Raw genomic sequence first — 14876 nt, 5'->3', positions numbered from 1 at the left:
GATTTACGTAAGCAATGCCAGGTTCTGTCACTGTTTTACATCTTCACCATACACTATCTCTCACCTCTACCTCAACTTAGCTCATCTTCTGCCACATTCTTCCCTCCTTTTAATGAGCATGTGGTCCTTTCAGTTCATAAGATACATCTCTTGACCATTCTCTACTGGCCTAATGATGGTTTCACCTCTCAATTTTATTTCAGCAACTAAAGTGGGGAAAAGGGCCTCCCTGGTGGCGCAAGTGGTTGAGAGTCCGCCTGCCGATGCAGGGGATACGGGTTCGTGCCCCGGTCTGGGAGGATCCCATATGCCGCGGAGCGGCTGGGCCCGTGAGCCATGGCCGCTGGGCCTGCGCATCCGGAGCCTGTGCTCCGCAACGGGGGAGGCCACAACAGTGAGAGGCCCGCATACCGCAAAAAGGAAAAAAAAATAAATAAATAAATAAAAATAAAGTGGGGAAAAAAAAAACTATACCATTCTTCATAAACAAAGATGCGACTCTTGACTCATCTCAAAAATCCTGTTTTTCTAGGATCAGGAATTGGTACCACCGAATCAACCATGCTTTTGTATAGTTCTCCTGGAAACCAATCCCATCCCTCTGAGTCAATCTTTTTCGCTTTGCAAAACTAACTGGTTTAGTTGAGGACCCAACTGGCAGCATCAACCCTAAGTTCTAGTCTAATGAACTCTTCGTTAGCTAAATTACCACTGATTAAACTTCATGGGCTTCAAATAATTTGTAATGACTAAAAGGATGTCACAACTCTTTTTTGTGTCTTAATACGTAAGAAGTGTGTCATTTCAAAGAAGGGATGCTGTCCTAGTTCTTTAAGGGGACTTCCATAATTTAAATACACTTCATTCATGATCAGCAACAACAGTCCATTCTAGCCCCATCTCTAAATCTATCTCTTGGTTTCTTATGGCTCAACAAGAAAACATCCCATTTTTACCCAAGGCTATTTAATAACTTCTTTAGGTGATTCTACACAGTTGGAACGTAGATGACATCATCTAAAACTCTCAGCTTGAAACTACTCAGATAGTTTCTTGATTTCCACCAGAAAGTTTTAAAATGTATTGGTCAGAGACAATAACCTAAAGTTTGAAATGCAAAGATGTCTTTTGTTTTTCTTGTTCTGTTGTTTTTCTTGTTCTGTTGCTGAACAGGGTTAAGTGTTAACGTTCCCAACTTTACACTTTTATACCTTCTAAAAAGAAAACATTTTAGGAAAAGTAAATGTTTTATACTAATCATTAGGAGTACCTAACACAGAACTTTTTGAGATTACTTAGCCATCAAAGGAAACAAAATAAAAAATATATTTCACTAGAGATTACTGCCCCTGAAAGAGAACTGCTTCCTTTCTGTGGATAGATCTTAATGACCTGAACACAGAATATATGAAACGAAATTTGGAATGTCATAAGGCAGTCATGCCATAAGAGCCTCAGAAAACAAACAAGCAGAAATTCCAATGTGTAACCTCAAAAGGAATAATTCTGTTTGAGATTTTGAAATTAAAAAAGAGAGGGAGAAAGAACAAACAAAGAATTCCACTCTTCTTTGAGTTAATTTGAATAGTGAAATAAAAAAGAAATCATCAAACTCCCAACAATTTTGACAATGTGTTCTCAGGAGTGCTATGTCCTCAGACCTGCCCACAATAAATCCATTAGTGAATAGGATACAGTATTGGGTAAAGGAGACACAAATTACCAATACATAGATTAAAGATTGTACTTTACTATAATTACTATAAATCCAATACTTTTCAGAAATACCGAGTTCCATTCACACTTTCACATTGTGGAGGGGGGGTGATGAAAGCACTAGCAATCAGCAATACAGATATCTGTGTACATGTCAGTTTCCTCCACAAAATTATAAACTACTCAAGGGCAGAATTTGTTCTGTTAATATCTTATATTTGTGTAATATTTGACCTTCATAGACATAATTCCATTTGATTATAGTAACTCTCAGGTCAAAAGAGTTGTAATAATTTCTATTTTATTGTGGGAAACTCCAGGTTACTCAGCTAATAGACAGAGGAGTCAGAATAGAATCAATTATTCTCGTAGTCCATGACTGGGAACATATTTTAAACTTATTACAATGGAAAATTTCAAATATATACAAATGAGGAGAGAATAGTATAAAGAACTTCCACAGCTTCAACAATGTTCAGCTTGTTTCAGCTCTACCCCATTTTGAAACAAATTTCAGAGTTAATACCATTTTGGGGGTAAACATTTCAAGATGTAGGTACTTTCTGTAATCACTGTCAATCATGTTTAACAAAATGCTTAATATGGCAGATAATCAATAAATACTTGTAGAAAGCTATAGATCTTACATATGCTTTCAGACATTTTTACCCAATTCTGACTAAAAAAAAAATCAATTCTGAATTCCTAGATGACACATACTCATTCATTCATTCACAGATATTTATTCTGGGCTACAAGATGCTGGCCACCACGCTAAGTGCTTGGGATACAGCAAGGAACAAGAAAACAAGGGTTTTTCCAGTACAGAAAGCCAAATTAGTGGGGGAAAAAAGTAAAAGAATTCAAGCAATCGATTAAAGTATACCCAGAATACCCTACATTCTTACATTAAAAAATGTGCAAACCGTTTTCAACTTTTACTGAATGTGTGCACATTTCCTAATGTTAATGTCTTCTCTACAGTATGTAAATTAAGTCCGAGACTGTACAGTTAACTATGGGAATTACTTAAATTTTAAAACTCACTTTAATATAAACTATAAAGATTGGAATAAAACAAAAATGAAACTTTCTCTTTTCAGTATTTATTATTCCCAGGAAACCAAGTAAGCATAACCCAATATACAGATCCATTTTCCCTCTTTATTTGACACTCCTTAGTATTAACATTCATGTGATGGAAATAATCCACGTGGCCCCTTACTTAGTAACTGGACGTCCTTTCCATTATTTCATTCACTTGTTCATTTATTCATTTTATTTCCACTGGATGTAGAATGTAAACAGACATGACCCAAAACATTCCCTGCCTCAAGGAGCTCACAGCTGGGGTGTGGAAAATGGTGGATGGGGGGAAGATTAATATTATATCTTAAATAACAGACACAATAATATTAAAGAGCAGACATATACTAAGTGCCATAAGGGAGGGCCAAAGTTGTCAGGGTTCAAAGGAAGCAGAAATTTTATCCAAATGAAGGTATTAAGGAGTACACCACAAACACAAAAAGGTGGCATTAGAGCTTGGTTCTGAAGGATGCTTCAACAGGTGGAAAGAGTGGTACAGGGAGGAACACTGTGTACACATTCTGAGATCAGCCCCAACCAAAGTCGAAGAGGTGATGGCAAGGAGCACATATTTGTAGGGGAAATGGACTAGTCAGTCTGACTGTAGGATACATGCAGCAAATGCACACGAAGAACACGAGGAAATCCTATCAAAGTTGAAGCTAGTACTGAAGATGAAAAAATGGACAGTCACAGGGAAAATTTAAAATATCAATAAGTATTTGAATGCTCTTATTATATAGCCTTGGTATACAGATACTGTACAGTTAATACCAATAATCTCCCAGTGTTTAGCCGGAGATAACTACTAATGCTATATGCAACTCTAAAAGGATGAAAAGTTCTCATCTAAGGGGTTTATAACTTAATTTGTTCTACATCATTCATTCAGGAAACATATTGGGCAACTAACAGTACGGACTGTTATTTAGGAATATAAAAGATACATACAATCCTTGTCTTCAAGTCAGCAAACATAAAATCATTAAACAGAAAATACTTTTCTATCCCAAGGGAATGTTTTCTAATATGCAGTGACCATTAGTCATCCTGTCCTGTTAACACTGGATATAAACCTGCGTTTGAACCTTAGTTATCCTCAGTTTGTATCTACAATGCATATAACTAAGGAATAAAATAGCTGACTAAAAATAAGACAATTCTTTTATGCATTTACAAAACAATTCCTACACAGGCCAAAGGGGGTTGGTTTAGGTTAAACCTAAGACACTCTTCAATGATAAAATTCTTATACTGTGATTCTAACTCTGCTGAACTAAAATCCTTTAGGAAGGGTAAATAGGAATCAATAATTAAAATGGCTACTTATATGACAAAGTCAGTTATTGTCCAAATTTAGGTAAACTACTAATGTTTAATAATGATTCCATCCCAAATGGACTTCCAGGCTACTACTGCACACTCACACAGATTCCTGCCACATGCCTTAAGGTGCCTTTATTTCACCTCAGTGGAGAGCAGTTACATGTGCAGCTGGTAAAACAAAATCAAGTATGGTAGCACATTGGTGACATTCAAAACAACTGCCCAGTGGCTCTTATAAAACTCCTCCCTCTGACTGCTCACCTGCCTGTCCCAGTAGACTTAGCATCTATAGACCACCACTCAAGTGGTAACCTTTATGTAGGCAGGCTTGTTACCAACCACCTGTGTCCATTTTCAGTGCTACCTCCTGGCCCTTGAACACAGCCCAACATTACCAATACTACCTTCTCCTACTGACACTCCTCCTGCACCCAGATTTCATCCCTGCCATGTTCTACCACAGCAGGAAGCTCACAATTAATTTCCTTCCTAAGAAGACTGAGAAGCTTATCTGAACTTCATAAGAAATAGAAATCGTGTTACTAGTTCTTCAAGAAGCATGGGTAAAACATATTTGCTTAGGTGTCTAGAGGTTGTTATGCTACCTGATTTTTAAGTATTATGGTATTTATTTCACTAAATGGGTATTAGATGCCAGAGCCGCATTATGTAATAGCTCATTCATATGACAAGTACCAAGCATTTAGATGTTTTTAACTATTCTCTGTCTAAAATGAATTCAATATTATCACTTAATTATTTAACTACATTATTTACCCATATTATTATTTAACTCCAGCTATTTAAATGATCATAGTTATTACCCAACTTCCTTAAAAGCAGAATTTAATGGATAATCATCACACTTTTTACAGAATTACTTCAGTAAGGCATACTGCAGAATTCAGGAATTTCCTGAGTTGATATGTCATTTATTCCTGGCAAACTATCACCTTTGTCTACATATAGCTCATATTTTCCGAACTAGAAATGTACTCACTTGAGTTAACTTCTTCCACCAAACAAAAAGAATTATTTTAAAGTTGCTACTCAGATTTTAGAGGAAGTCAACGACTTTAAAATGGCATGACAGACAAGCTGCCTGACCTCTGGCCTTTAGGTTCTTTATGTATAATATAAAAGGGTTGAAAGACTTCCAAAGTATCTTTCAACCCTAATATTCATGAGTTTCCAACGACACAGTGTGAGTACTGGATGTTTCGTTCTTAAAAAACATTCCTAGGAAATCATCAATAGTGAGGCATATTTTTTTAAGGGTAATTTACTTTTAACAAGGAGTCTATTTTCATAGATATCCATTTACCCTTGTCTTAAACATAAGAAAACACACCAAAAGATATTCACATTTATACAAGTTTCCCTTTTAGAAGCCATTTTCTCTTTGATAGAGAACTTCTAGTAATTCCATGGTGATAATAGTTGTGTAAAAAGGATGCAGTGCAATCAATGGCAACAATTCGGCACTACCAAGTTCTTCTGCAGGAACCAGAACATCATTGTGAAAATGTGTATTTACTAAATAAGCCCAATAAATTGGGACCTTCTCAAGGAACTGTTAGAGAATGAAAGACCAAACATATTTTTCACATACTGACATATAAAAAGATAATTTAAACTCCTGCTTTTCCTGCCTTCACTGAAACAAGCCCTAATAAACATATTATTCACCTACAGAACCACACTTTTATTCAGAAGGACTCCCATGAACTAACCCACCTGAGGTTATGACCTAATAATCATTGAGCTGCATGCATTTTTCTGGCGTTTTTAAGAAGTGATTAAATATGCTAATAATCAAAAGTTAACATATTTAGACACAAGTTTACTCACTGAAATACCATGAGTTTTAGTCTCCTGAACCAGTACTTGAATCTGAATTACTTTTACTGCTACACTAACACATTTAATCCCTGGAGACAACACTGACAGCACTTACCAGGACTTTGTCAGGACATGGTACTACCGTGTATCGGGGTTATGATGATCATCCTATTGCTGCAGAAACAGGGGGATTACTTGGGAGGAGTAGCCAGGTATGATTTACCCAAGGATCTTTCCCAGCACCTAACCCCATGGTTTTTAAACAGTAGGTCCTTCCTAAATCCTTGTTGAGTAAGCGGAGTTCAAATGTTCGTATCTATTAATTACACGTCCATGTCTTCTTATACAGATCTCTTTGTATGTGCCTAAAGTGAAATTTAATCCCCCCAAAGCATTTGATTCTGATTAGTGTTTTAATTATCTAACTATTCAATCAGCAAATTCAGGGTAACCAAATTACCACAAATATTAGTTGCTCTGAAAAAAATGCTTAGCTTAAATATAGCAAAACAAGCCAATGGAAATAAAGAGAACTGAATTTTTAAAAAGATAAAAGAACCGCTCATCCCATTACAAGGTTAAGTTCTGTAAATGTAGAGACTTTTTTGACTTGTTCACTGATGTATCCCCAGCTTCCAGCAGTGTCTGGCAAATACTGGGCCCTCAGTAAATATCTGATGAATGAACAGATTGCTGACAAAACATATTATTTTATCTACTATATATATTTAGTTCAGAATGTAAAATAGGATTCATTTGTGGAGTGCAGAAGCTCTAATATAAGCTGATACTGAAGTCTGATTCTGGCAAAGTCTCCAGGATTTGGGATTACCAACTGCAAAATACAAGTAAGTCTACATCCCAGACACTGACTGGCTGATCAAGCCTGGGCCTGGGATATATCAAGCACAGGTAAGCAAGAATTTCAAGTTATCATCCCTGTGCATGCAGGCAGTACCAGTGCCAGCAATAACAAGACAGTTTTTCTGGCAAATACATCAAAATTAAATCTTAAACTTTTGAAAAATGAATATGTTTATTATGCTCCTTCAAGCTTAGAGGCTTAACTATCTGTGGGAGGTGCCTATGATCATGATCAATTACTTGTGACTTGAAGGCACTTATTAAGGCATCTGCCCTTTTAAGAAACCTTTAAAGAACCAGCCATAGGACTGTAAAACGGATCCTACGGGACAACAATAAATCATAGGTTTGGGGGCCCAAATTTGACAACTCTCCCTTGGAAGGAAAGAATTTGTTGTCACCTGTCCTTGACTTCCTGATCCTGCCTGAACAAATATCAGCATCCTCTAAAATCTGAATTCCTAGTCTAGCTAAGTAAGTCATGGGGGCCAGTAATTGCCCCAAGGCAGAAGTGGAAGAGAAGAAACAGGAAGGAAACAAAACGGAATGGAGATCTGCAGCTCGTGAGGATGACATCATCAATAATTTTCTGAAGTGTCACTGAATTTCATGGCACTTGACTGATGGTCTTTTCTGACAAACTACAGTCTCATTATATTCAAGCAGCTTCTTGGTTCCAGAGCCTGTAATGTCTGGGTTTGAGTATGACTTGTTCTACAGGAAAGGTCAGGTGAACTGAGGCCTTACTGGGAACTTTCTCCATGGCAAGGCCCCCACTAACCTGCCTGAACACAAATGATACGTGGACATTTGAAGCATTCTTAAATTTACAAAGTGTTTTCATATACACTATCTCAGTTTCTCCTCACAATTCTTAAGAGGTAGATGTCATCATCACCACTTAACATGTGAATTAGTTTTAGAAAATGATGCCTTTGTCTTCAACTTGTAAGTATAGTCTCCTAAAATATCTCAGTATAGAATCCAAGACATGGGTTAGTTAGAAATCTGTAAAGGCATGCCAACCTCAAGAGAATAAATCAAGAGAATAAGATGGATTAGCCAAAATCTACCAGCACAATGACAAGAACAACCTTCCTTTGTCACAAGAATAAACTGTGCTTTTTAAAGGATGTTACACCGGGGTGCCTCTGTAACACTGCTACAATTGGAAGAACATGATTTTATTTATATACATGATAATCATCCTTAACTGGACACTATCCAAAGGTAACAGACAAAATAAAACAAGAACTTTGGACCTACAATTCTAGTGGTGGAATTCACCCTTTGGGAAGTGTCTAGGTGATTCCACTAGGAAGATAACTAAGTTACAAGGGACAAAATGTACCCTTAACTCTTCTCTCCAATATCACAAAGACTCCCCCAAAGGGTTTTTGTTGTTTTTCAACAAAGAAAACATACACACAAAAGGTTATCTATTGCTTTTATTTATAATCCCATCTTCCTAAAACACTGATTCCCTCAGTCTCATTATCTTTTGTCCCTCTCTTCTTTACTGGCTAAAATAGAGGTATATTAGGGTCCTGTCTTTACAGCCGTTTACTACTTTATTTATGTATTTATGATTCTTTGCTGCCTTCTAGCCTGAGTCTGACTGTGTCAGGAACAAAGCACAACACAAATCATCCAACCTGGGATAAGAGGAGACAAGCTGAAACCTCCCAGGAAGATTCTGTAGACACTTGGGCTCCCTGAAACTATAGAGGGCTTGGTATTTCAAAGGTCAGCCTTGGGTCTCTCCACTTTGATGACTAATGTTAAACTGTTTGACCTTTTTACAAAAATATTTAGCTGTGCTTATTTACATAATTTCATCCACAGCACACATACAGTGGTAGACACATATTTGTTGAACAGAACCCCTAGACGGATGAGAAGACAGGAAGAAGACCTCAAGACCTCCTTTTTCGAACATACAATCTTAGGAGTTGAGAAAGGTGAAATCACACCCTGATTTGTAGAAGTTTCTGGGCATTCCTTTTCAGCTTAAAACTATGCACCTCTGTTTTAAAAAGAAAAGGATGACACACCACACAATGTCAAACACACAATGGGGAAATTCCAGGATCACTACGAAAACATCATTATCTTAAGCGACACACACTTTGGTTTAATACTGGTTACCACACAAGAGAGGCTATAGGCACTAGTGACTCCTCACCCACCAGCACAACCCACCCAGGAAAAGCAAGGGCAGGACCTTTAGAATCTAAAGATTCCACAACCTGGACTCACATCTGACCCTTTGGAGAAGGAGTCTAAGGACTATGCCGGCCCAGAGACATAAAGTAATGCAAACAGGCAACATTTGGGGAAGAAATTTTTTAAATGACACAAACTGGGCATCAGCACTGAAGTCCTTAGACCATCAGAAATCCTTATTATTATGCAACGTTAATAAAAAGAAACTGTAGGTATGACTGGCAAGACTATTCTTAAAAGTTTCTGCACTTTTAAACCTTATTTCTACTAGGCCCCGCCAATAAAGTTTTCTTTCTACTAATTATCACCATATCCTCAGACCTCTCGCTCATTCTCTCAAAAATTCCCCCAATGGCCATGGAAACCATGCTGGGGCTGGAGGGGCGCGTCTCAGGTTGGCTTGTTCTGTCCCTAAAAGACGCCCATCTTTCTGGATCCCTTTCAGGGTGGGCAGGGAGAAAGCACTTAGAACTTGCACAGCGGCAAGGAGGCCTGCGCAGGTCACATTTTATGACTTGTCTTTCTGTTCGCTGTCTGGCAAGGTCACCGGCTCTGGCTCGTGGCTCTGTCGACAAAACTTACTCTCACTCGGTAAGGTCAACGGGTCGCGCCGGGCCTCCCTAGCCGCCCCCCTGCCCCGCAATCTTCGTGGGCCCCAGGATCCCAGGCCCGGCCCTCCCACGGCGCGCGGCCCCCGACGGCGCGGGCGCCGCTCCACCGCTCACCTGACCACGTTGGGGTGCTCGAAGGTCTCCAGGTGCCTCAGCACCGCCACCTCGCGGATGGTAGAGAGCGGCATGCCCTCCTCGCCGGTCTGCACTCGCACGCGCTTCAGCGCCACGAAACGGCCTCCGTTCTTCAGGTCCCGGGCCTTGAACACCTTCCCATAGGCGCCCTCCCCGATCTCCGCCACGCATTCGTACTGCTGGTCGGCACGGCTCAGGCCGTCCTTCTCCATGCCGCCCGGACGCCGCCCGGCGCGGCGCCGCTGGGGCGGGCGGGGGGCGCGCTCGGCTCGCTCGTGGCCGCCGCTCGCCTCCTCCCGGACCCCCCGGCCCGCTCCCTCGCGCCCTAGAGCTCGGTCTCGCTCTCTCTCACCCCCGCCGACTACCGCGGTCCGGCGCTCGGACTCTCGCGGCCGCCGGGGCTGGATGGAGCGACCTCCCCGCGGGCGGGCGCAACCCTGGTGCCGCCGCTGCGAAACTCCGCCTGCCGAGTCGCCGAGGAGCAAGCCGATCCCTCCTCTTCCCTCCCCGAAGCTCAGTCCTCTGTACAGACACCAAGGCGATTACATAGTCTTTGCCCGAGCGCGTCTCACTCCACAGTCCTTCCACCTAAAAGAGGAGACGGGAGGACAAGAAGAAAGTGTAATCAGACATCCCAGGCGCCTTCCTCGGGGTTCCTGTAGACACCCCTCCTCCTCCTTCACGAAGCCCCCTTCGCTACCCTCTGTGAGCTCCTGCCCTCTCCCAGGCCGCTTAATCCTTCCTGGGTCCTCCGAGAAAAGCGAAGTTACTTTTTCCCTGCAGAGCTGGAGCCGTCTTCGCGCGGAGAGGTTGCAGGGGCCCCTCGGGGATGAGCGCGGGGCGCGAGACGCAGTGGAACGAGAGGGGGCGTGCCAAGCAGCCCAGAGTGTGCCGGGAGCGCGGGGGAGGGGAGGCGCCGGGCACGTCAATGTCACGGCTTAATATTTATCCTTATATCATTGTGCTGTGCTGCTACCCTCCCCGCCTGCCCAGGCCTGGAGGTGCAGGGAGAGGGGCTTCTGGGGTGCCGTGGGGCGTTTCGGGGTCGTGCACAACCTGGTGTGGAGAGACCGCGGGTCCACTGGTGTGCGGCCGCAGAATGTGGGTGGGGGCTCCCAGGACCCTGTAACCCGAAGCTGGGAGTGTGCGAGAAGGGGTGGTCAGACATCTGCTCGGAAATTGCTTCCTTTCTTTCCACTTTCAGTTTTTCTACGAGGACACATTGTAAAACGACTTGCACACACAAATGGTCTTTTTAGGGTAAAGGAATCTGGATTGGAAACGGAATTCTTCCTCCGACCTAGAGGACCTCCCTGGTGGAGACCCATCAGGTCGGGGAGGGCTGGAGCTCCCGCTCCTCGGGGGTGGGTGAGCGACAGGGCCCTGGGGGTGGGGTGGGAAGTCGCCCACGGGACCCTAGGAGTGGGAGAAAGAGGTGTTCACCGCACTTCAGCTTGTCGTCTCCTTGGAGAACAACTTCAGAAGGAAGGCAGCATAACCGTGACTCGCCTAGAAATTTTCAACCGATTGAACCTGAGCAAAACTCAGCCTCCCCTTAAAAGGGGTGGGCGGGGGGAGTAAATGCTGTGCCTCCAGGGGAAAGTGAGAAGGGGTTGCGCCCTTGAGGCCTGGACTCGCGAACCCTTCCCCACTCCCAGGGTCGTCCCCAAAGTAGGCAGGAGAGGTGGCTGCTCCACTCCCCTTTCGGCTTAAGGCCGGGTCCGAACAGCAGCCAGTGGCCCCCCAGGAACCCCCACACACAACAAAGCGGGGTGGGTGGGGGACGACGCACTATCCCTTCCCATTCAGCTGCAATCCAGGACCCAGGGAACCTCCTCCCCACCGTCGCTTTGGCCTCGGCCGGACATTCGCCACTACAGCCGCGTGTCCGAAATTCTCGGGGCACCTCGGAATTACCTGCCCGGCAACCGCTGGCGCGCTTGCCTTCTGCCAGGCATTATAGAAACAAAATGCGCGACCCCCACGGCCTGCGGGCGGAGGGGCCCGCAGCGAGGACAGAGACCCTCACACTCACTCTATTCAAAACTCTCCTTAAAAGGTGAAGGCGAATCCTGGGGGATCCGAGGAACGAGCCCCTAGAGCCAGAACCGCGGTCTGAGGCAGGCCGAGGGCCACACAGGTAGCAGAGGAGCCGCCGCAGGCTGCGCAGCCCGCCCCCTCCCGCGGCCCCCCCTCCCCTCCGCTCACCAGTCCTGACCGCCGCTCGGCAGCGAAGGAAGCGTCGGGGACGTCCCACCCCCGCAGGGAACTGCGCCCGCTGCCCCCGCCTGGCCCCGCACCGCCCGCCCCAGCTCTCCCCCCTCGCTCCCCGGACTGTAGGCTCCGGCGGAGAGAAACGGGAGCAGCAGTGCCTTTTCCCCCCCTCTCCTCCACTTTTTTTTTGTTGTTGTTGTTGCTTTCCCACGCTGGCTGAATGTGACTTGACCCCATTTCAAAAAAGTTTGACATAGTGCTTCAACATTTCCGCATTCCTCCGCGACTACAAAGGCTGCAGCCGCCTCCTTCTGCTTTCTGTCTCTGCTCTCTGTCTTCACACTCAATGAAATCCTTCATGTGCCTCTCCCGAAGCCTGCCAAGCACCGCAAGGGTCGCCACCAGCGCAGCGACAAGAGGCCGCACCGGGGACCACGACTCCCGCGTGTGCGCACAAGTAGATGCGCCCACGTGCACACTGACGGGCGCGGTGCTGGGCCCGAAGGTGCTCACCCCGGGGCGTGCGTTTTAACTTCGATATTTTAAATTAGAAACGTAAACTGGGAAACTAAAGCAAGCGTGCATCCTTGCGGGGCTTCCAGCCTGGGCACTGGCCGCCTGCGTGCACTCCTCTAAGTGTGCATAACACGCCCGCAGGGGTTGCCAGCAAGAAGTCTGCGTTAACATTTATCTCTTGGTGGGTAAGGTGGAGCCCACACCGCACCTCAACGAGCTTTCGGGGGACGTAAACATAAGGCACCGAAACACATTCTCCCCCATGGAGTCCCCAACAGCAGTGCATTTTAAACCCTAAATGTGGATTATTATGTGAGTTTCCGAGTGGAGTTTGAGTTCCGTTTGAAGAAGCTGGATAAAAAGTGTTTGTGGGTGCGTTTGTGCGCAAGGCTATGTGTGAGCTGGCACAGGATCTCGGTGTTGGGGGTCGTCCCTCGTGTGGCGTCCTAATCTGGCGTCCTCTAGCCGGATTAGGAGAAACTCCTTTAGCTCCCCAAAACTAGCCCCCATAACTACCCCGCCTCGGTTCGTAAGGGGTTAACCAAAGCCTATTCCGAGAACCTACCGCCCCCCCAAGCCGGTCCCCGTCCCCCCTACCCACCCTCGCCTCCAACACCGGCCAAGCCCCCAAATCTCCCCCGGGGACCCTCCCCCCACCCCGCAGCCCACCCACCCGAGCGCACAGCTCCTTACCTGAGGGGCCCGGCCGCGTCGGGCCTCGCGAAGGGGCTGTGGGTATCAGTCCGACCTTCACACGTGTCCACGGCGGCGCGGAGCAGGTAACCCGGCTTGGAGGAAGGAGCTACCAGCACTCTCTCCGGCGAAGGGGTGGGCACTGCGGCGGAGGGAGGAGGGGCGGCGGAGGGCGCCGCCCGCGCCGCTCGCTGGGGGCGGACGGGGCTGCGGGACTCCGGCCGGCGCTCGGGGCCCGAGCCGGGGAGGCGACGGGGGCGGGGTTGGGGGCCCCGGAGGCCGACTCTGCCGGAGACCCTCCCGGCGGCGGGGTTGGGGGCTCGGCGCTCAGTGGCAAGCGAGTGTGCAAATTAAAGCCTTCCGGAGAGAGGGGAGGCGGCCGAGACCCGGCTGTGCTCTGAGCCTCCCCACTCCCTAGCTGTCTGCTCCGAGTGGGGGGCGAGAAAGAGGGGGGAGTTCAATGAAAATTTCCGGCTTTCACTGCAACTGGAGTGAGGGATCTTGCGACTAAAATAAGAGGCGTGAGAGGGAGAGTGGGATGTGTCGTCGGGAGTCGGCGGAGTTACCAAACCCAGGGTCGCCCAGAGTTGGGGTTTTGACAGAGTGAGGCGGGCTGGGCGTATCAGCAGTCTGTGATGTAGACGGATGGGAAAAACACAAAACAACCAACAATAATTATGAGGGGCTGGTGAGGATGGTAAATACCAACACTTTCCAAGAAACTGAAAAATCAGACCAAAAAAATAACTCTATTTAAAAAAAAAAATTGGCAGCACGCCTTGAAGAAAAGAAAATACTAATCTGTCCAAGCACTTTTCACTTTCAGCATGAGCTACATTTGTTTTGTTTTCCTTCGCTTCCTTTCGGCCTCACAAAGCCCTATCTTTTCCTTTTGGACAGAGGATATGACTTGGAAATTGTCAGGCACTCTTGTGGTTAACGATCTACTTGAAGGAGCTGGCCGGTTCACAATTATTAAGAGATTAGCAAATGCTGAGGGTTCACTAAGGTATTTCTGGGGAGGTAAAAAGCCTGAAATTGATTGTAACTAACAGAACTGCAAGGTAATAGACACACACGCACACACACACAAAGAGGAGACAACACGATTCGGTGGGTGCTCAGTTTAAATGCACTACTGGAATTCTGAAATTTGAAACCTTGTAAGAATATATACTTTACCTGCTGAGAAAACCTGAATACAGTTATTTCAAGTGAAAATGAGATTTTGGAGAAAAAGAAAAGTCTTCTAGACTTTCTACAGTGATGTAAAACAAAACTTAAAATAGCTATTTTTTTGGAAAGAATTCAGTGTTTTCCAAAATCTCTATCTGTAGAATACTTGAAACCCTTTAAATATCTTAATGCAAACCCTAAAAAATTTTATTTATTTCAGTGCTCTGTGGAAAAGTTAAAACCCAGAAAAATTCTGTTGGAATTGAAAACACTACCTTATAAATCTTTGACTTCACAGTAGATCAAACTTTTGCTTTATAAAATTGATTCTATACTACAGTGTGAAGTAACAGGTTAGGTAAATAAAAATTGTTGCATTTCCATTAGCAAATATTTTGCAATGCATTATAATAATTTATTCTTAAAAAATAAAAGTGAATAATTGTGGTTTTTATGCTTAAGATAGTT

General features: G+C 44.8%; 1 protein-coding gene across 4 annotated transcripts in view; it reads right to left on the bottom strand.

Moving 5' to 3' along the window:
- CDK6 (cyclin dependent kinase 6) overlaps positions 1-13389 on the bottom strand; it is a 235365-nt gene extending 221976 nt beyond the window's left edge. Inside the window, exons 1-2 of one of the 4 annotated variants that reach the window (XM_082633019.1) lie at positions 13233-13389; positions 9789-10397 (exon numbers count right to left, since the gene is read on the bottom strand). In XM_082633019.1, the coding sequence (XP_082489145.1) occupies positions 9789-10021 (233 nt within the window). In that variant the 5' untranslated portion in view covers positions 10022-10397; positions 13233-13389. Of the gene's footprint in view, positions 1-9788; positions 10398-10509; positions 10928-11844; positions 11867-12017; positions 12082-13232 lie in introns of those variants that run through there. The other 3 variants (XM_082633021.1, XM_082633022.1, XM_082633020.1) reach the window with 3 other exon arrangements.
- Positions 13390-14876: the final 1487 nt, after the last annotated feature.

The sequence above is a fragment of the Mesoplodon mirus genome (assembly GCF_964341445.2).
Source record: "Mesoplodon mirus genome assembly, chromosome: 9".
Taxonomy (NCBI): domain Eukaryota; kingdom Metazoa; phylum Chordata; class Mammalia; order Artiodactyla; family Ziphiidae; genus Mesoplodon; species Mesoplodon mirus.
Note: the sequence above shows the minus strand (reverse complement) of the source record. Positions and strands in the feature narration are given on the sequence as shown.